Genomic DNA, 22,237 nt, shown 5'->3' on the forward strand with positions numbered 1-22,237 from the left:
ATGAAGATTTTTCTCAACTAACATGGCAGGACCTATGCCATATCTTGGTAGTTGAGCTAAATGGGAGGAAAATATAATGTAATTATGCACATAAAAAAAGAGGAACAGGGTTGTGATCTGTAAAAGAAAACTGAAAAATAAATGAATAATGACGTGAGAACCTAAGAGTAACATTTTTTTCATGTTTCCTATGTTTTCTTTATCTCATTAAAAACTTTAAGGGGCTTAGGCTTACACTTACTTTATTATTTTTGTCCACATTCTATGAATTAGAACCAGATTTCCAGTGACAGTTTGTATACAGTGGAAATCTTTATTTGACCTTTTAGCTATTAGAATTAATAGGATGTGGTGAATAGAAAATAACTTTCCTGGAGATGACTATGCCTGGTAACCAGCAAAGCAAACCAATGTAATTTCCAAATACAAAGAGCAGTCAGGTTAGCAGCAGCTGACAGAATGGAAGGCAAGTTATTTTAGGTGTTACCTAAATTTTCGTTCCCACCCTGCCCAACCCATGTCTCTTCCCATCTCTGACTGTAGTACTCATTGTAGTCAGGCAGCTGTAGAAATGTAGGCTCATTTCTCTCCTCGTAGTTACCAGTGGTTTCATCCCATCTTTCTTCCATCTCAGACTAAAGAAAAGAAAGATGTATTTCAGGGCTTTCCTGGTGGCGCAGTGGTTGGGGGTCCGCCTGCCGATGCAGGGGGCGTGGGTTCGTGCCCCGGTCCGGGAGGATCCCGCGTGCCGCGGAGCGGCTGGGCCCGTGAGCCGTGGCCGCTGGGCCTGTGCGTCCGGAGCCTGTGCTCCGCGGCCGGGGGGGGCCGCAGCGGTGAGAGGCCCGCGTACCGCAAAAAAAAAAAAAAAAAAAAAGAAAGATGTATTTCAGAAATGGATACCAGCCATGTTTTTTTCACTGCTTTCCATTTTCTCTTTTGTATCTGTCAGTCACCAATATCACTCAGTACTCCAGTCAATTTTTTAAAAATAAGATATTCTGATGATAGTAGCAGCTGTTTTGGTTCCAGTGCACTTTCTCAACCAGCGGTTTAGAATCCCGGTTGACATGAACAATCTCTCTAGACCAGGGGTCAGCAAACTTTTTCTGAAAGGGCCAGAGAGAATTGGGCTTGGGGGCCCTATGCATTTACTCAACTCTGCCATTGTAGTGAAAAAACAGCCACACACAATATGTAAACAAGCGAGTGTGGCTGTGGTTCAATAATACCTTACTTACAAAAACAAAAAGCAGGCTGGATATAGCTTGTGGTCTGTAGTTGGTGCATCCTGCTCTAGACCATAAAAAGAAATGGTAAAAATCACTGAAATTCCAGAACTAAATGTAGAAGTGTTTCCAATTAGATGAGATATACCGTCCATATGTCCTTTAACTTTTCATATTTTATTTGCATTTACATGTTATGTTTTTTTAAATTTTCACCTGAAACTATTGCAATCTATCATTCCATTTGAATCCTTATTTTAGTTAAATGTGACAATCTAATGGTAAAAATTTGTGACAGTCAGTTTACTGGAATGTGACCATTTTTTTTCCCTCCTCATTGTGATTTAGGCCTTGGAGAAACACTGCAGAGTGAAAGGAGGCTATTCAGGCCTCAGGGATGTTTACTTCCACAAGGAGAGCTATGATGATGTGCAGCAGAGTTTCTTCCTGGCAGAAACACTAAAGTAAGTAAAAATTATTCTGGTTGTATGTGACTAAGATACCTGAAGAGATCTTCTTTCTAGTTGTGTTTATCATGAACACATTCAAATAACATCAAGCATGACTGCTTCCGAATGCCATTCTACGAGCACGGCAGTAATTGCAGGTGTGTTTTCATCATCATGTAAGTTCGACAACTTGGGACTGCTTTGTATGGTTCTCGTACACGGGGACCAAAGCACAGAGCAGCTTCTTTCTTCGGCATTAATGAGTATACCCCTTAAGGTTTTGCTATACTTGACGGTTGTCCATGATTCTCCCATAAGATGAATGGAGACATTGATGTGTTTTTTTTCTCTTTGTGGTTTCACTGGCTGACAGGGTCTCTCAGGCCTCACATACCCATGTTTCTCTCTCCAGATATTTGTATTTAATATTTTCTGATGACGATCTACTTCCACTGGAACACTGGATCTTCAATACCGAGGCACATCTTCTCCCTGTACTCTCTAGGAATATAAAGAAAGTTGAAGTCAATGAGAAATAAAAAGACATTTTATATTTTACTCTCCTCCATTCCCTTCACTGCATACCTTAATAATTCCTTTTCTGGTGATCAGGCATATGATGAATTTTTATTAATAAGTCTGTGATTATTCTAAGTTTTAAAATTGTTTTGCAGTCTTTTATGTTTATTATCATAGGCATAGATGGACCTAAATTCCTTATTGTAGCCTTTATTATTCATTCAGTGAATCACATGGTTTTTTGTTTGTTTGTTTGTTTTAAGTAATCTTTTATCTCTGGAGTTCATGAAGGTGTAGTATCATTTTTATTAAACTAAATAGAATGGTATACCAATGACCTCTTAATTACAATTTTGATTTGACTGCAAAACTTTTTCCTCCTCTATGAGGAGATGGTGTCTGCTTTAAGCTGTAATGTTTTGCCATGTTGCAAAAAGCCATAATAATAAATTAAATAATAAAAAAGCTTTTTCCTTTTCAATTTCGTGTTAATCTGGTTTGTCTATCCACCAGAGACAGATCTTATAACTGTGACAAGCCTCCTTATGCAGGTCTATCATTATTTGATAGAATGTCTTCTAAAATACTTTACTCACATTTTAATTCAAATTAGAATGTCATCCCAGAAGGATCATCTCCTCTTGACCTCATTTCATTGGATCCATGGTATATTTTTGTTGGTCACTTATATTAGTGTTTCCTAATTTGGGAATTAGTTCTCAGGGTTTACTTTCAATGCCCTGTGTCATCTCTGGATCATGTACTGGTTAATTTCTTCCATTCTCTACCACACAGAGAGTGAGCTTTCCAGTTTTTCAGAGCTCTGCTGTTAACCGAATTATATTTTTTAAAGGGAAATTGTATAACTTTTAGTGTGTTAGCTTTTGCTTTTATCTGAATATATGAAGAAATTGGGGCTCTCTCTGAAGAGAGGGTGAGTATTTCATATGGTTTTTTGTTTGCATTTCATCTTTAATTCTTTTTTCTCGAAAAAAAGAAACCATTACATTTCGTTCAGGTTTTTCAGATTTGAAAAGAGCCCTTTCTCAAATGTAGTAAATTATTTCATTTCAGTTTATGAAAGCGGGATTTAACTCTGAAAGAATTTTTGCCAGTGTATCTATTCATGGTCAATTGAGAAAAATCTAATAAACTTTTAGGTCAAATTAGGATGTAGTGTATTTTGTCTGGTTAAATTCAACATAGCGATTTCCACTTAGAAGTAATATATAGGAATGGACACTCCCAATCCCCTACAATCCTATAGCAGCTCAAAATAATTATGATTACATGACTCTTCAAAGCCTTTTTTGAGATATGAATGGTTTTCCCAAAAATAGATCTGGTGACACCTTGTGTTTTCTTACCATATTTGTTCATATTTTATATATATTCCCATGAAAGGGCTAATATGATGATGCATATACTGAGGTACAAAGATTTTGACCACCTGCATTTTCAACTACAGTGGTCAAATAGATGAGTGCAACCCCATGGATTAGGCTGAAGCACGTGAAATTGAGGCATTTCTAGTTTAAAGATTGTTCAGTATCAGCAATTTCATGTGATTCAACCTAATATTTTTTAAGACAGTAATTTTCTTAGATCTCAATAGACTTAGTCCACCTTGTGTGACCTGCCCTTTTTTTCAATATTATTCATTCAAACAATAAATCAATAAAATTAGTAAGTGAAAAAAAGATCCCTTAGTACGTCATGATTGCTATTCCCAGGACTTAAAGGCAAAATATAGAAGATTCTTGTTAAAATTGGGCCCTATGTATTTAGATTATAATTTTCACATGAATGTCCTTGGACTAGCAATTTAAATTAATTTATTTTCTTTGCTTTTCAATCTGATTTGAAGGAGCACAAGCTGATAGGTATTTCTGCAGCAGATAGGATATTAAAATCAAGTTGTATGTACGCACTGCACTATGACGTACCTTTTGTATTCTGGAATAAATAGGCAAGAAGATTGTACTGCGTGTTGCTCGGCCGGTGGCAAGAACAAAGGTATTTCAATTCTAGAACTTGGATATTTTAACAAAACCCAGAACACCGAAAATGTAAACAAGATAAGAGATTAATATTATGGTGATGTAATTTAATTAAAGTTATATTTTGCACTAATTATTTTAAACAACTGAAGTCCTTAGGTAAATGCTGTCTTTCATTCATTTTCAGCAAAAACTGTGCAATTAAGTTTACATATGTTTTCACATCCCAAAAGGTGAATAATTAAAATAGCACTTAATTTTGTGTTTCTGCATTTGTTTGGGATACGTTGTGCAATTAATATTACACATATAAGTTGTGTGGCAGTTTACAGAACTCAGTGATGTTTGTCATGATGCCTTCATATGTACTACCAGTTCTTTCCATTGATTGTTTTTGATTTGTACTTAAATCCATTCTGTCATTTCCAACTTTATATAAATCTCTAATGTTATGGGAAATGATAGATCGACACATAATTTTTAAAAATTATATTTGTAAAATTTCTCTATTGTAAATAAAGCCTTTTAATATATCTCGTCATTTGTTTTTTGGGTTTTCTCTCCTTTTAAGGAAGCTTCTGAATATGTTGGGATGACTGTGTACAGTTGCAAATGGAAATATTAGATCCTAACAGTGATTCCGTACCACACCCGGAGAATTGTGATGAGGAAATATTTCCCATTAAAAACTTTAAATTGTAAATAATGTTGCATAACCATCTTATTTAATCAAACAGTTTTATTAAGAATCTAACATATGGTGAACACCAGGGCAGGTAGGGTAGAGGCAGGGAGCTGGCGTTAGAAATAACATAAAGAGTATGGTCCTTGCTCTTAAGTTTACAGTCCAATTGAGGAGATCAAACTCCCCCACCACCACCACTGCTGAAAGAAAACAAAACAAAACAGATTCTACCTTATATTCATAGGCTTTGCTACAGCTATTTGCAAATGTCTTAAAAGCAGTACATTTTTAAAAAATATTAAGTACCAGTATTACATAACATGCTGTTGTTTTAAATAAATAATCATAAGAATGGGTAATTTTTTTATTGCTACCTATAGTAGTTTTAGGGAAATATAGAGTAAATTAGTATTTATGACTGGAATCAACCCTCAACCAACAGATTTTTTTTACTCCATTTATATCATTAAGGTACCACGTGTGGCCTTGTGTAAAATGCACACCAAAAAAATTAAGTCGTGATTTCTTTAATACTGAGTTTTTTCCAGTGTTTCTGTTTGAATAGCCTACTATTGTTTTCTGTAACTTAATCTCACAGTCCCTATATCATATAAAAAAACTATTTCAATAGCATGAAGCAAAGAAATTGGGTTTTCACTTAACGTAGAGTTAGTCAAGTGGGAACCTTCTGAATTCAATTATTTGTAACACAAATGACGTTGGTTGTGTTTACTCTGTTGGTGACAGGATTATTTAAAAAGATTCTAAGCATGATTTTTATTCATACTAATTATCAACCATCCACACAGTGATGGCAACTTGGCAATCAATACATCTAATTTCTGATATTTATATGTAGACAGTTGCATAAAGTTTTAGGAAAACAACATAGATCTTTTTTAATTTAAGCACAGAGTTCATTATCTAATTGACCTTCTAGCTCCTTAGGTTGGGGCTGAGGGGAAATCTTATTTCATCTTTTTAACTGATTTAATGACCCAAAGACTGATCTCTGTTTTTTCCTGGCTCATTCCGTCTACATTGGCCAACACGTGAGTCATAATCTTTACAAAATATTTGCCAGGCATCAGATATGCATATAAACTATTAGAACTACATAGGAGTCTAGACAGCATTTAGTCCAACTCTCTTATTTTAAATATGAGGAAACTGGGAAATTTTCCCAAGGTCAGGAACTCTTTTCTGTCCTGGCTCTGTGCTACCAGGCACAGGGATTTGGTAAGATTTATGCTCATAAGAAGGAACAATATATGAGAGCATATGTTATATCCAACCAGCCACTCCAACATAAAGGTGTCAACTCAGAGTTCACCCTTGGAAATTGGTCTAAGGCTGTATTTCTCAAGGTGTGGGCTACAGTTCACCTGTATCAGAACCTCTTGTAGGTCTTGTTAAAATGCAGATTCCAGAGCATTACCCTAAATTGAGCAAATCAAAATTGGGGGGTGGCCTGGAATATCCATGTTTAATGAGCTCTTTCTGTTATTCCTAAGCATACTAAAGTCGAGAGGTGGAAGTCCTGAGATAGCAGAAGAAATCGTGAATTAATTAGCAAGTCATGACAAGCATATGTACCTTTTTCTGAATTTTTATTTCTCCTTCAAGGTTTAAGCACAACAACAACTTGAAACATAATTTGGATCATTTTGGAAAACGTAGATTCATCCTTTCACAAAAGCATTTCTGAACACTAAGCCGTACACCTAAATCTTTAAGAAACAGATTTACATTGGATTTTTAAACAACTCTTTTCTTATTGAGGTAATCTTAAAAGTATTAACTTCAATCACTCCTTTGTTTCATTTGCTTTCTTCTCCCAAAAGCTGCTTTTAAAGTCGGTTCTTAAATTGTTTCTTCTTGTTGAATTTTAACATGACTGTCACTTGCACAGACTACACAGAATTCCTAGTTTGGCCACGTGCCATGTAAATATATAAGATGTTCTTGCAAATGACCTCTGAAAAGGACCTTCATTTCCACCCACACCCACCTACGCCCCCCCACCCCTGCCGCGTTTTTACATTCATTGCGATGCTAATCGCCAAAGATTTTTTGACTTATGATCACTTTGAATCTCCTTAAGACATGCCGTTACTTACTAATAAATTAATGTAATTTTGTGTTACAGATCCATTTGATCCCCAGCGAATGCAAATTACCATGAAAGCTTAGAGAACAGTCATAGATGCATAGCAACTTTTCCGCATCCTGGGATATTTTGGCCTTAGGCTATGAACACATATTAATTCATAATTCTGCAAAAAGGGCCATAAAATGTACTGATTTTCAAATAGCATTTTCCAGAAAATGACTAACACCTGAGAGCTCTTTGTTTCGTTTGTCTTATTTTGTTCTGTTTTTTTAACTCTTTCAGGAGAAATAAGTGATGATTCTCATTCACAGAATCTTTAAGAACTTTGTTCCTGACTTTCAATTTTTATAGTTGTTGGTGGAAAGTAGAAACACATAGCTTTGAATCACTGCTTAGCACCAGGACGGGAGGTCACCGTAGCAACTTCTTAAGGCAAGCACAGTGCTATTGGTCCCATTTCATGGACATGGCAGCTTTGGCTTCTTGGGACCCAAGGCCTCTATTTTGGTAAGTGACAGAAGGAGAAGCAGACTAAGTCTCTTCCTTCTTTGTGCAAAACCTCATCACCACCCTGCTAGTCAATACAATACTTTAACCTCACTAGTTAAATAAATCCTAAGTAAATTTCACTGCTATTCACACTGCTATCTGCTATTTCCAGATTTATAACTTTGTGACTTAATGTAGTCTTAGTGAGGAGCTGCAAAATTTTATATGTTTTAAATGCCACCATTAAAATAAAATCCCTCTAGTCTTTTTTCTCTATATGATGCAGTAGAGAAGGTGTAGAAAGTAGGTACCGTTGGGCCAATGGGAAGCAGACTTCACTGAGAAGACAACTGAGTTCCAAACGTGGCTCTATTATTAACTTCCTGCGTGATTTGGAACAAGCCCTTGAAGTCTCTATGTCTCAGTTTCCTCATCTGTAAAATGAGAGGAGTGGTCAGCCCAGGTGGAGCAGCTAGGCTATCCCTTCAGTGTTGTCTGTTGTGGATGCTGGAGCAGGAAACAGCAGTACACAAGCCAGCAATGTTCCATCCATGGACTAGAGGCCACCATGCCCAGATTACAAGACATCAAAACCTTCATTTTCTCATCTGTAAAATGGGAATAATAACACCTACATCGTGAGGACTAAAATAGCTAATATATGTACATGTTCTTAGCTCTGTACCTGGCAGGATTATGCCTTCAATCCCTGAATCCCAGCTCCTATTTCTAGCTCTGTAAGAAAGAGCTAGAAAGAATCATCTCTCTACCTTGGGAAGCCTCCAGCTTGTTTTGTTATGAGAACACATTTGCTGTTATCTTGCTTGCCATTTCCAAATACCCTAGGCTTTTTTGGATACTGTCCTTCAATCAGACTGCTTCAAACACATATTATTGCTCATCTTCCAAGGTCAGAGTTTAGCTCTTATTTTCTAACATGAGAACAGAAATATCCAGTTCTTTCTTCACACTAGTATGGTGCAGTAATTGAAGACTTTTCCACATATTTTTTTATTGAAGAACAAGAGGTTTTCTTTTAACATTTGTAGAAGAAAAGAAATAGAGTTCAACCCACCTGATTGCTGCTCTGGTAAGAGCATTATTATCAATTGTGTCTCTGGTATATTCAAATTCCATGAAAATAAAACCATGACTGCACGTTAAGAACTGCTTTTAAAATTGAAGTATAGTTTTGTTTTCATCCCAGAGTAGCTTTGGAAACCAACAAATTCAATGTTATGAACTAGGAAAGATTGATGAAATAACTTCTGAGGGAGCCAGTATTGCTTCCAAAATCAGCTTACATGTTTGAAAAGCACTTACAGTGACTTAAAATAATCATATCCAAAGAAGAATGCATAAAGTGGTTTTGATTGAGAGTCCCCTCACCTGTCCCCATCCTCCAAAACAAACAAACAAACCCTTTGTTTCCACAGCAGTGGAGACACGCATTAGGTGAGAGCGACACTTGCCTTTTCTTCTGGTACTTCCCACCCCCTACCCCGCCCCCGCTCCCGCCCCCAGTGACAGAAGACTGTTCACTCCTGAAGAGGGGCTTGCAGTTCTGCCCCAGATTCTGCCTGACAAAGTCACACAGTTCCCCTCCCTCCCGCAGCCCCACCCTTGCTGACTTTCACTTTTCTGGACTCTATCTGAAATAGCCCTCCCTGTCTGTCTTCTCCTCTTCTTGAAAAATGTCTACTCTTCCTTCAAGTCTCAGTTTACATGTTTGTGACCTGTCTGCCTCTCTCTTCCCCCAATTTGTTCTTGCTTCTTCTGACTCTCCAAAGGACTTTATGCAAACTCCTATTCACATGCATCACACTCCAGTGTCATTATGTGTTTACTCATTCATTCATTCCACAAATGTTTATCAAGCACCCAGAGTATATCAGACACTATCCTAGGTCCTAGGGATTCAGCAGAGAGCAAGTTACACTTGCTTCTTGTCTGCACAGAGCTAAAGACTAGAAAAAGGGCAAATATGCAAAAATACATAAAATTTTAAAAGGAAGGTGCCATGGCTTATTAATTAATATAAATATAAGACAATATGGCATCTGGCATATATTTGTTTTCAGTCTGGTTGCACCCATCCTGCACTGGGAGGCACTCAGAGAGCATTTGGTAAAGAGTGAACAAGGTGTTAAGAGTGAAGAAAAAGTCTCAAACTTTTCTTCAAAAAAATATAAACAGAATTTTCATCTTAAGTTTGACTGCAACAGAATACAGCCTCTGCTAGGCCCTACTAACTCAAAGTGGTACTTCTATCTGCAAAACTGAATGCAGATTCTATCTTTAGTGGGTAATCTAGTGTTTACCTTAACTGTGAGATACCTAATTATAAGCTGTCATTAGAAAATTTTATTCACTGTACTTGCAAAAGCAAACTCACCAAAAATAGGACAATTTTCTTATCTTTTAGTATATTCAAAATATATCAGTTGTCTCAGGGAAAACCCACAGGAGTCCAAGCTGTATTCCTGTATTTTAACTGCTTCTGGACTACACACCGCTGGTAAGGTCAGCAGACACACCAGAGACTCTCTTGCCATTAGGGTTAGGCTTGTTTTTTTATTTTGTTTTGGGGGGATGAGGGGTTCTTTGTTCATTTGAGCCATCATAGATAAAGGCTGCTCACACATCTGAGACTGGCTTCTTCTGGTCTATGAAACACACGAGGGGCACTGTCAGTGATGTAAAGGAGAAAGGACTCCTCTGTAGTTACTGCAGCCTTTTTGTAATCCTCTCTAGTAACAGGACCAAGGATTTTAGGACTCAAGCAAATCCATTAATAATTACCTTGTAATTTTCTACCTAATAAGTTCAGCTTCCTTTTCCCAAGCTGCCCTTTCTTCAACCATTCTAGTGGTGACAAAAATGACTGATTAGAATTTTCACTCTCATCCACCTTATCTTCTTGTCTCTAACTTCTAGTGGAAGTGCTAATATAAATGAGCAAATAACAGAGAGGGAGAAAAACAAGGGCTCTCAGAGAGATTAATCGGTCCCTGAAAATCTGAAAGTGACTTCTGTCATTATTACAAATCGATATACAGGATTTCTTTAAACACTAGATAAAAACCATATAATGTCAAAACCATGATTAAAAGGTAAATAAAAATATGAATTTTCACAAGATCTTGGATTTATTTTTCTGTTTAAAAAAAGGTATACAATAGATGGTTTTCTTCTTTCCCTCTCCTCATATAATGATGATTGCATTAGGGAGAAGTTTCAACATTTCCACATTGTGTATCTGGGCTTTTAACCTCTCCCAAAGATCAGATAAAGGCTGCCAAACCAAAAAGCATTCTTGGCTCGTGTACGCAGCTCATTCTTTTAATAGGAGATTCAGCATGTCCGAGCAAGAGCAAAGGCTTCTCCAGGGTCTTTATCTATTGATTAAAACTGTACAGGCTATTCTGCTTAAAATGAGTCTTGAATACTCTCTAAAATAAATGTTTTATTCTATTTTGGAGTAAAAGGTGTAAAGGGAAAAATGAGACATACATATACCCCCCGACCCTGCAAAAACATGCTATATTATATTTTTTTTGCCCATGATATTTCTATAAAAAGCTAGAAGCAAGAAAAAAAGATCTATTTGGAAACGAGATTGTAGTTTATCTCCTGAGAGGAAAATTCAAGACCAAGTGCCAATTACTACTCCACTGGGCAGAGGTTACTTGGCAGCTCCCCAATACATATTAGGAACTGCCCTGAGACCTTTATTTAAACTATCGATATGCCCCACGTCTCAAAGGAAGTTGGAGAAACCTTTTTTCTGTGATTCTAATGGTTATGATACCAAGATTCCTAGATTCTCAGGAGCAGGCATCACACTGTGAACAGATTTGTCTAAATTGAGAATTCCTCCAGTTTCTTTTTTGGTCATTAGCTTTGTAATTATTACAAGTGGTATATCAGCCAGGGAAACAGAAACCACTCAGTCTCAGAAAGAAGAAATTTAACACAAAGAATTAGTTACATCGGTGATAGAAGAGCTGAGACGCCAAACAGTGGATGGTGAATTCTGATGGAAATTCAGCAATTAGCGACTGCAGTATGCCACTATCTGGGGCAGAAGCGGGAGAGACACAAGGTGGAGGTGATGTTACCAGAGAGCAGAAGTGATCAGAGCATGAGCTAGATCAGCAGTGGAGGACTCACAGCAGAAACTGAGACCACAGAGGGAAGGAATAGTCCAAGAGGAGCTACAATCATGAAGGTGATACAGCAACTGCTAGAGACACCACTAGAAGCACAATGAATATGAGAAATACACTGGCTTCTTCCTTTCCCCTACCTTACAGTCTTTTACCAATGCTTCCATTGGTCAAGACTACCAGGAAAACAGAGCAAAGAAGTCTGGGAAATGTAGTTCCCTGAGATGCAGAGCCAAGCTGAGGAAGTTCAGGGAATAGATATGAGAGCAAATAGGTAAATGTCACAAAAGTAGCTATAGCGAGACTCACCATTTGGAACTCTGCTTAGCTTGAGAGGTCTTCATTGAAAAAACAAGCCTCAAGGCTACCAGCTGCTAGAAACTAGCAGATTGAGAACCTTGGTTGCAAGGATCCATGCGTCCTCCCTGAGCTGCAGAGCAAAAACGTTGAACATATTTTTGAGTCTTCATATCTCCGTGATGAACTTGCTGGTGAGAAGCCACATTTGCCCATCCGTGAAAGATCCAAAAAGTTTAACAAATGCTTTCAGTCAAAGAATAGACTTCAGAGAAGGAAATCAATGAGTCCATGAAGCACTTGTTCTCAGAGAATAGGACAGATAAGCCTAAAATAAAACCTAAAGAAGGTATGGCCATCAAAATGATCGTTTTAGATGTCAGTGATTAACCTTTGGTCACCCTGCTTTGGATCACAATTGATCTTAACTCCAAATTTTCACGTGACTGGTAGTAGCACTTTTCTAAGTCTTTATCTGCCAACCCAAATACATCAGCCTAGTTTTATACCCCACTTATTGGAACATAAAAATGATGAAAGCTAAATGGTCTTCCGAGAGAGAGCTTAGATTTTTTTACAAAAAAACACTGACTCTATTAGTTTAATAATACTCATCAGCATAGAATCCTGATTTTTTTAAAAAATTAAAGACATTTTGGAGTAGTTTTCTCTGCATTGTTCACTGGGTTTAGATAGTAATGCCTACCCTTCTAAGCCCAGTTCAAATATCACCCATGAACCTCTCCCAGTCTTCCTCCTTTTTGCTGTGTTAGCATCTTGGATAAGCCTAAATGGGTGTACTTATTACATTATATTGCAATTATTTGTTGCCAGTCTCTCTCTCTCTGCTAGTGATTTAGACCAAGACAACCTATCAAAAGCAATTTAACTTCATAAATTGGACAAATATAAGGCCGGTCAGCACTATAGTTTGGTCCAAAATTAATATCCTCAGTCACTGTTGCCAAGTTTGATCACTTTGTTATAGAATAGTGTTGTTCTACAACAATTTGTGGGTCCAGAATTTAAGCATTTTTGTCAGTTATTTCAAAATTGGGAGCAAAGATTTTCTCATTTTGCTAAATTATTTTTTTCAGCTAGTTTTTGCTACTCTATGTTATTTGTAAAAGTTGAAACAACCAAAATACCTAATTTGGGAGGTTGGTTGAAACAAATGTCTAGTACTAGGTGACAAATTGGAACAACTTTGAAGTCCAAAATTGATTGCTAGAAAACAATATTTAAGATATATTTTCCTTTTTATAGAAAATATTATAATGATGCCTATTCATCTTTGACTCTAGCTCGTAGTATATAATAAGCATCTAGTAAATGAGTATGTGCTATAGACTGAATGTTTGTGTCCTCCAAATTCATATGTTGAAACCTAATTCCCAATGTGATGGTATTTGGAGGTAGAGCTTTGGGAGGTGATTAGGTCATAAGGGTGGAGCCCTCATGAATAGGGTCAGTGTCCTTATAAGAAGAGATCCCAGACCCCAGAGAGCTTCCTCATCCCTTCCACCAAGGGAGGACACAGCAATAAGACAGTCATCTGTGAAGCAGGAAGAGGGCCTTCGTAAGACATCAAATCTGCAGCATCTTGATCTTGGACTTTCCAGCCTCCAGAACTCTCAGAAGCAAATGTTTGTTGTTTATAAGCCACTCAGTCTATGGTATTCTGTTATAGCAGCCCAAAGGGACTAACAGTGTAAATGTAATTTTGTTTTTTCTCCTTCTGAGTTCAATCCATATCGATAGGTGGCACCCACTCTTTCAGGCATTCAACAAATGTATATATTGAGAGATCTTTTTTGTCAAAGATTTTGCATGAGTCCATTAGTTCATATTTGATTCTACTGATCTGAGATGCTATTTTTCAAAATGGGAAATAAACATTGTTTCTCTCAGTGTATTTCTCCAATTCCCAGCTCCCCCCATTCCCTACTCCTTCTCCCCAAATGTTAAGCAGAAGTCCATAAACCATATGCTGGAACAAAGTTATCCCTCTCATAAGTTATTTTCCGCCCCACTGTAAGAATTTCATTTAGACAGCACTCCTGAGGGCTCTCCATGTCAGAGCTGTATATTAACCACTACAGGCAAGGAGAGAAAAAAAAGAATTAGCAAGCTCATAAATTGTTCTTGAGTGGTTATCTGCTTCCACAATTACACAGGACAGTGTGATTGCAACAGGCGCTCTTTTTAACTGATCCTGTCAACGTGTGGACTGGTGTCATTTCCAGTGTATAATGCAGAAGATGTGAAATCTAATTTGGTATATTAATGAACATTAGTGGTCTATAATCAGTTTATAACAAGAAATAAATTTAAAAAACAAGCAATTGACTTGCTTAAAATGTAATTAATAAAATCACTAATTCAGGTCAGAATCAAATTGTTTTCGGCAGGACCTTTGTCGGAGTTACAGTAAGGTGCAAGCCCGTCAGAGTACTACGGAGAAGTGGTTTTCTCACACAATGAAAAGGACTCCACGTACAGTAGACACCGCAGAGTACATGTCCCACAAAGATTGGTGAGTGGGTGTGCTGTGATTTTTTAAAAAGATTTATTAGAATGAAATAAGAATAAAGAGGCAGTTTGGATTATAAGAATGTAAAGGTCATATTTTAAAGCAATTTCCGTAAAAGAAAGTATTTGCTGCAACATCAACCAAAAGTTTTAGTGCTGAATTTTTAAATGGCCAATGCAAATAATAATAATAGCAACAATAATATCAACATTCTCGTATTTGGCTTTTTATGACATATCTTTTCATACATTATTTCATTTATTCATTCTAATAGAGAAAATGTCACATACATATGTGTATGTGTGTAGTGTGTGTACCTGCTTCAATATAAACAACAAATTTGGGCACATTTCTAGAGAGCACACCAAAGAACATAAACACAAGAAGCTTCTGGCATGGTGTCAGATGAGGGATTGTTGACCTAGAAGTCTATGAATGGGGCCTGTGAGTGTACAGGGTTCCTCACTGTCCGAAAAGCCTTCCGTAAGCCGAAATGGAAGAAGCAGTTACCTTAGGACACATCTTGCTAACGGATGCACAAAATAAATTGAGAGAGAGCCCAGATGCTCACAGACACAGTTCAAAGCTATGGTGCCTGGATGCTGAGATGCTGAGCGTAGTTCCTGGGGAAGGAGCTTGGTGGTGACATCGTCGCTGCTCAAGGTGTGAGCTGCCTCTATGACGGCTCACTGCAAGACACATGCTGAACACTATTTTCACTTTTTGCCTTTTTTGTAAAATCGAAAATCCTCCTTGGATTTCTTTTGGTTAGCGAAAACAAGTACTAATGTCGGTCTTTGGTAAAGTGGCATAAAGTGAACTTTCGAAAAGTGAACTTTCAAAAATCAGGGTATACCTCTATGTGCATTTTTCAGGAAGGAGAATCTAAAACTTTAACCAGACTCCCAAAGTGGGAGGAAGAGAGTCTGTAACCTGAAAAAGATTGGAAACCACGGTTGTAGCTAGATGCTACAGTTAGCAAGTTAAAAACTGTAGCTCAGTTAACCTAGGAGTTCTCCAAATGTAGGTTCATTGCACCATTTAGATCTAGAGAATTCTGCTAAAATTGCTCATTTTTCTTCTGTGATCCCAGTTAACATGGTGAAGAAGTTGAGCCTCTTTTTTATTCATTTGGCAGATTTTATTAGAATACAAAGGAAGAGATGCACATGTGGAAAAGATGTTGCTACTGTGTGTGGCACCCTGTGTATTTTCTGCTAGGCCAGGCAATCTGGGGCGGGAGGCAGACTGCGTCCTGGTGAGCTATACACTTTGGGAAGCCAAGCAGATTCTCTCAAGTCGCCAGGATGCTGGTTTTAAAAACTGTTTTATTTATTTGTTAGGTCATCAAAAAGTGACAGTCTCAATCCTGAGACACACTTCTGTTACAAAGCAACTCATGAACAGGAAATGTATATCCATTGGGAGCAAAACTAAATCACCCAGAATCACCCAGAATTAACTGAAACATTGCCACACTCGTTCCAACTACTGAGATTAGCCGCAGATATCAGCTTCTCGCAATGGGAAATCACACAGAGGTGATTTATTTTCATTAAGTCTATTTTCTAAATGCTATTCCTGAAAACATGTATCGGTTGCCTGTATGTCATCAGCCAGGACCTGATTTGTGCTTGTGTTCTGATTTTCCTCATCATAATATTTCCCCCAATACTCTGTTTTACAGTTATATGTGCAATCGATCCCTATATAGGAATTTATGTTGAAATAGATACCACAAGCTAGGAAATGCTAAATTAATTCCATTACTCTCTTTTGTGGGGAAGAAAATGCTTGTTGTTGACCAAATACCAGCCTAACTGGCAGCTCTCTGACTGGGTTAATATGTTCCAGAATGGTGTTCCTAGTAGTTGGAGTGTTCCTTAAAACATTAATTCTGGGTCTATCCTAGAAACACTAACACAGTGAGCCAGTAAGTATGAGAATAAATACGCATGCTCCCTTTCACCAAGAATCCAAACCACGTGTAACTTTCTATTACCAAGCCACTGAGATTAGGAAGAAAATTGTCCTTAATGCCAACATAAACAAGGTCAGCTAGTAACAGGAATTAAAACAAGAAAAACAAAACAGAAACCAGAACCACAAGCATAACAAGTAAAAGGATGGGGTAAATGGAGTTCAGGGGAGAATCTGTGCTGAGGAAACAGATTATGAAATGAGCAGTGAAAGGTCTGCATCCTTCAAGCCAGTGGACCCCAATTGACCCAATTCTGCCCTCACATTATAGAGTTCTTCACAGTGTCTCCATCCCCAGACCCTAATTAAAAACAAAAATGACAAAACCACTGCAGCAACAAAACCCTCTGGGGCTCAGCTGCCTTTCTGCCCGGAGAGCAGCCACGCAGGTAATAACCTGGTGCCACTGCTCCACTGGCTTCTCCTCGCATCCTCTCAGGCTCTGTGCTGCCCTGGTACCTCCAGCTCATGCCTTACAAGCCCCAGCTCTTTCTATCCATCATTTCCTAGAGAGCAAATCCTTCTAGCAAGGCTGGGAGCCAATTCTGGATTTGACAGGTGTCTGACTTGGAGAGATCTCAAGCTTGTGTCTTGAGCACTCAGCATGGGCCCAACAGCTTGTGTTGCTTTCAAGGAGGGCTCATTCAGGACCTTCCTGAGTACCACAGAGCTTGGTGCCCTGTGACCTGGAGCGTGCCGCCTCATCCGAATGCCAGCACACCTGTCAACCAGGAAAAACAAGGCAAGGCCCTGTGTTCACGGACGTTAACTCCGGTATCCCTGCTGTGAGGGCGCAGCCGTCTGATGGGGAAATCTAATTAACAGGCATCTCTTGAGCGGCCGCTGATGTGCTCTCCACCTGGACAGGCCGTGGGTTCTGAGATGGGAGAGCCAGACGACCGGCTTTAGAGTCTGAATCCAGCTCTGTCTCTTGCTAGAGCCAGGCTAGGGTGACCTTTCATTAAATTGATTCCTCAGCTATTGATTCAGTGCCTGCCACCTGCCAGTCATGATTCCAGGTGCTTCAGAGACAGCAGTGGACAAACAGGCCACTTATATTCTAGCAGAAGACAATAAATGTCATAAATAAGGAAACTATATCAATGTTAGAAGATGAGAAGTACAGGAAAACATAGAAGTGGGACAAGGTGAGACAATCACAAGAGCCGGGGATGGTACCTGCTGTACACGTTGCAGTAGGAAGATCAGGTGGTCAGGGTGGACCACCGTGGACAATGGGAGATTGGCAGAAAGGCATGAAGGATAGGAAGAATTAGGCAGGGAGTTATTTGGGTCATCCAGGGGAAGAGTGTGCCGGGCAGAGAGACTGGCTAGAGCAAAGGATTTAAGACACGATGGGGCATGGAGGTCAAGGAACAGCGAGGAGACGGCAGGAGTGGAGTGGGTGAGGGCATGAGTGAGAGGAGAGGATGCTGGGGGTGGGCGGGCGTGGGGACCACTGTCAGGAACAAGCCCCCCGTCTCGGCTCTCGGCTCCCCCTGGGTACCATGGATATAAGATGCCTTCTGCGAGGGGCTGTGAGAACACGATAATAGGCATGAAAGGCTCTGCGGAGCACAAAGTAGAGCCTCCGTAAAGATCAGAAAAATTGGGCTTCCCTGGTGGCGCAGTGGTTGAGAGTCCGCCTGCCGATGCAGGGGACACGGGTTCGTGCCCCGGTCCGGGAAGATCCCACAAGATCCCACAAGATCCCACATGCCGCGGAGTGGCTGGGCCCGTGAGCCATGGCCGCTGAGCCTGCGCGTCCGGAGCCTGTGCTCCGCAACGGGAGAAGCCACAACAGTTAGAGGCCTGCGTACCGCAAAAAAAAAAAAAGAGATCAGAAAAATTTCCCTCCACCTCTTTAACCTCAGATGGCATAACTAACTAGTGCAAATGAGCCCAAAATCAGGGCTGGGAAATGGAAGCTGTGTCCCACAACTTGACAAGTGACAAGAAGGGGCAGGAGCCCTCGTGGCCGCCCTAGGATCTGTCCCACTGGTGTGTGATTGAGCTCCAGGAATTGTTCACCCTAGTTGTCTGCCAGCAGCTATCTCATTCCTCTTCCTCTACCGAGAACAAGCTCTCCCTCCCTGTTCCACACAGGTCACAGCTAAAAGAGTCGGGTCTTAGGTCAGAGACACAATACCTGAATCCCAGCAAAAGCTCGCCCTTGTCTATGTTTACTAAGATGGGGCTTCAAAAAGAAAAATTAGGCAGGGACTCTGGCCTCAATGCTTTCTTAAATGAGCTGGGGAGAACAAAACTGGCACAAGAGACCAGGGTGAGCTTTGGAAGAAAGCGTACAATTAATGTGTGATAAGCAATGATCAAAAAGGAGGAGAGCCAGGAGACCTGGAAGATTCTATGGAAGACGAAGAATCTAAGAATAAGGCCAACAGGGCAACCAGACTGAGGATGGGATGTGAAGGACGAGTACAAAACAAATTGCATAAGCGGGGTGAGGCCAGGCTAAGTAGGATGTTGAAAGCAGGGGGAAAAGTTTAAAATTCTCCATTGAGAAATTCTCCATTAAGAAATGCGGGGTCACTGCAGGTTTCATGCATGAGGCTTATGCTGCTGAGGAAAGGGCAGCTGCACATCCCACGTGAAGCCCCCTCCAGACAGCACATCACACGCTCAGTTCATCACCAGGAACAAATGCTGCCCTTGTGCCGGTGAGTGGGCAGCCGCAGACAACGTTCTTCTTGAGTGGATCAGATCTCTGGGGAAGCTCCTCGACCCCGAGACTCTATTTCTGGCAGCCAAAGAAGGCTGCCAGGACATGGGAAGTTCTGCATATGAAAATAATGTCAGCTGCCTCTGGAGGGGAGGCTGGAAGCAAAATCGCTCTGAAAACTCACAGATGGCAAGCACAGACTGCACTGCTTTGGCATCCTCCATTTTTGTGCTTTTATTCTGCATTTCCAGGTTCCAACCACAGTGGCCCGGGAAATATTTCATCAGAGACAGAGCGCCGGGTTGGGTAGAGGGAGGGGGGCAGTGAGGAGGGGCTCCAGAGTCCCTTACTACTTGAAAGAATCCTCTCCTGAGGCTGTTGCCGAAGCCTCACCTACCAGCAACAGATGGTGGCCAGGACTCTCACAGCTGACCCCTCGCCCTCCGTGTCGTGTCCTCTGTCACTTCTAAATCCACCCACGAAGGAAGGAGCGCTCTCTTCCTCCTTTTCCATCTGGCAAGGGCTTCCCTCGGGTCAGGGCTTCTTCGTTCCCTACTCAGTCATCACAGCTTAGCTGGAGGCTGGGTTGTGGGGAGGATGGTTGCTGCCGTGAATAGAACCACTGCTTGTGTGAAAAATACATCCTCTTTCTCTCTCTCTCAATGTTATCCATGGTTGAGAGCGTTGACATCTTCTTCCAGAGAATAGTTAGGGCACACGTACTCCGCGCTCCACAACAAGTGCTATATGCTTATGTGGTTAGTCCGTGTGGTTGCTGAACCCCAATAACTCTCGGTGCCTTCACCCGGCTCCAGTCCGCCCATCTTCACCAGCGCTCTGGGAGACCACGTGCTACACAACAAGGCAAGAGCCAACTCTGCAGAGAACCTCTGAAAAAAGTTAGATGTAAAGAACCCATCTGCCCACTTAGCAGCCTCTCAGCTCTAAGCTGGTTTTGTTACCAGTCAAATCGTTGCCAAACCACGGGCCTCTGTGTCTCCTGGTACTAAAGTACAGACTGAACCATGGCTTCCTCGTTATGCAACTTGGCTAAATGTCAGAGAATTAGAGGAGGTCCGGTCAGGCAGGTCAGCCCCACTGGGAGTGCGTTGGCAAGGGGGGCATCTATGAAGGCAGCAGCTGGCCTGGCCTGGCCATGGATGTGGTGAACATTTGGAGGATGCTGGGCCTGTTTGGAGGTCAATGATCTCAAGGAGACCTGCTCCAGGCTCCTACAAGTGGAGCTCCAGCCAGTGCTGAGATTGGCTCTTGGAAAAGATTGCTGGCGCTCGACCGAGCAACACACGCTGAGGCAAAGGTTAGGCTGGGAGAAGTTCCCAGCTCTAGTTATGAGATGCATTCTCGGGCTTCTAAAAGACAAACCCCAGGTCTTGGCTTCCCTGCCTCTGAATAAGATGTCTCACTCAGCCTAACTCTACGCCCACCTACCATTAAAGGTAGAGAGGTGAGATGCTCAGCCCGAGGGGCTGGATCCCACCAATACATTCCTGAGTTATAGGGATTGTTCCCCGGGTATCTAGTCTCTCACAGATACGTGGTGGTGTGCTCTGTACCACGATATTCCAGAGTAGTTTCGCTCAACATCACAGAGTGTTGGCCGTATTAACCGCCTTGTAAAAATATATTGGCGAGGGCTGCTGGCCACGTGATATTTTTTCTTAAACCACAGTGTTTTGGCTACGGTGAAGTGTATATCACTTGTTTAAAATTCGTGCCATTAATTAATAAACGTCAGCTTTAATCCTGCCTGTCATCTATTTCGAGACCAAGTGTTCCTTTTGTTCTAAAACCAGAAATCCCAAGAATGAAGTATATGGCTATGGACTTGGGCAGGTTGACAGTTACCTGCAGCCTCCCTCTACCACCTTTCCTACCCTGTCCTTGTCTCTGTACTCACCTCATACCTGGGGTATGCAGCTTTCCAACACACGACTCCAGTTCCCCTGACGTTCTAAGGATTTCCTTTCTTCTGGAACAGCCAATCTCTCAGGGAACGATCACCCATAAAATGTCTAAAAGCAGAGGTGGGCACTTGGCATCCTAACCCTCTTGACCCTCTTCTGAGCCACATGACCATCTTGAGGGCCATCCTGTGCCATTAGCTGTGGCTTATTATGGCGTCCACTAAGCCTCTATCCCCGTGGATAGAGGAGATCACAGCTGGAGATCACAGGCCAGCAGCTGTAGGTATCTACACAGGAACCTCCCCAGTGCAGAGCTGAGGACCAGAACCAGCTCTGTGTCTTTAGCCTCGTGGCAATTTCTATTCAGCCCAGTTTAAAATCTACTGTATCCACTTAGGTCTTAGCCACGAAAAGGCTACCTCTGGACAGTCAAGGCAAGCTGTCTCTCCTGCTCTGGAGACTGGCATTCTTTATGTAATGTGTTGGGCTAAAGTACACCCATCCCCTCTTCTAATGAGATCTGCTGCCACACACTGTGTTTATAGAATCAGCATGTCCTTGAGTTTGTATTAGAGTCCAGAGCAGTCTTCAGGGGGTTACAAGGGGCATAAGCTCAGGAAGTTGGTTAGGTCAGTAGGTTTTCAGGGTGACTGAAGGCTACCATAAAAATGCACTTACCTTTATCCTTTCCACCTAAAGAGTACACTCCTGAGTGGACTCCATCAATCTCATCTTTTTCAAAACCCTTCTTTGGGTGTCAGGGAAATGTCCAGGGCATTCAGACAGCCCAGGTCGGGTGGGGAAGGGGCGGGGGGCATTGTAAACCTGGCTGAGGTAATGATGCAATTCAGTAGGTAGTCACAAGGCTAGAGGAGAAGGAGTTATTGGGTCTCTATCTTTAATAAAGAACCGTCAGCAAACTAATAGCTGGTAACAATGTTTTCCTTTACCCAAAGTCACTAATGAAAGGCAAAAAGGACCAGTGTTCACTCAAATATACTGCCCTGAACAACTTGGGAGGAAAAAGATTTTTAGAAATTGATTCTAAGCACACAATCAGAAATGCGAACAGAAATTTATATTCGATTTTCACTGCACTGTTACTTATAATAGTGAAAAATCAAAACTGACCTACATTAGGATAAGAGAATAGCTAAATAAAATGAAGGCAC

The 22,237-nt window shown here is 40.7% G+C and overlaps 1 protein-coding gene across 6 annotated transcripts in view; it reads left to right on the forward strand.

Annotated features, from left to right (window-relative positions):
• Positions 1 to 13,516, forward strand: part of MAN1A1 (mannosidase alpha class 1A member 1) — a 178,576-nt gene extending 165,060 nt beyond the window's left edge. For 4 of the 6 annotated variants that reach the window (XM_004263874.4, XM_049695517.1, XM_033408113.2 and 1 more), the window contains 2 exons: positions 1,575 to 1,690; positions 2,088 to 4,727. In XM_004263874.4, coding sequence (XP_004263922.1) covers positions 1,575 to 1,690; positions 2,088 to 2,214 — 243 coding nt within the window. In that variant the 3' untranslated portion in view covers positions 2,215 to 4,727. Of the gene's footprint in view, positions 1 to 1,574; positions 1,691 to 2,087; positions 4,728 to 6,505 lie in introns of those variants that run through there. The other 2 variants (XR_007470618.1, XM_049695519.1) reach the window with 2 other exon arrangements.
• Positions 13,517 to 22,237: the final 8,721 nt, after the last annotated feature.

Source organism: Orcinus orca, chromosome 12 (assembly GCF_937001465.1).
Source record: "Orcinus orca chromosome 12, mOrcOrc1.1, whole genome shotgun sequence".
Taxonomy (NCBI): Eukaryota; Metazoa; Chordata; class Mammalia; order Artiodactyla; family Delphinidae; genus Orcinus; species Orcinus orca.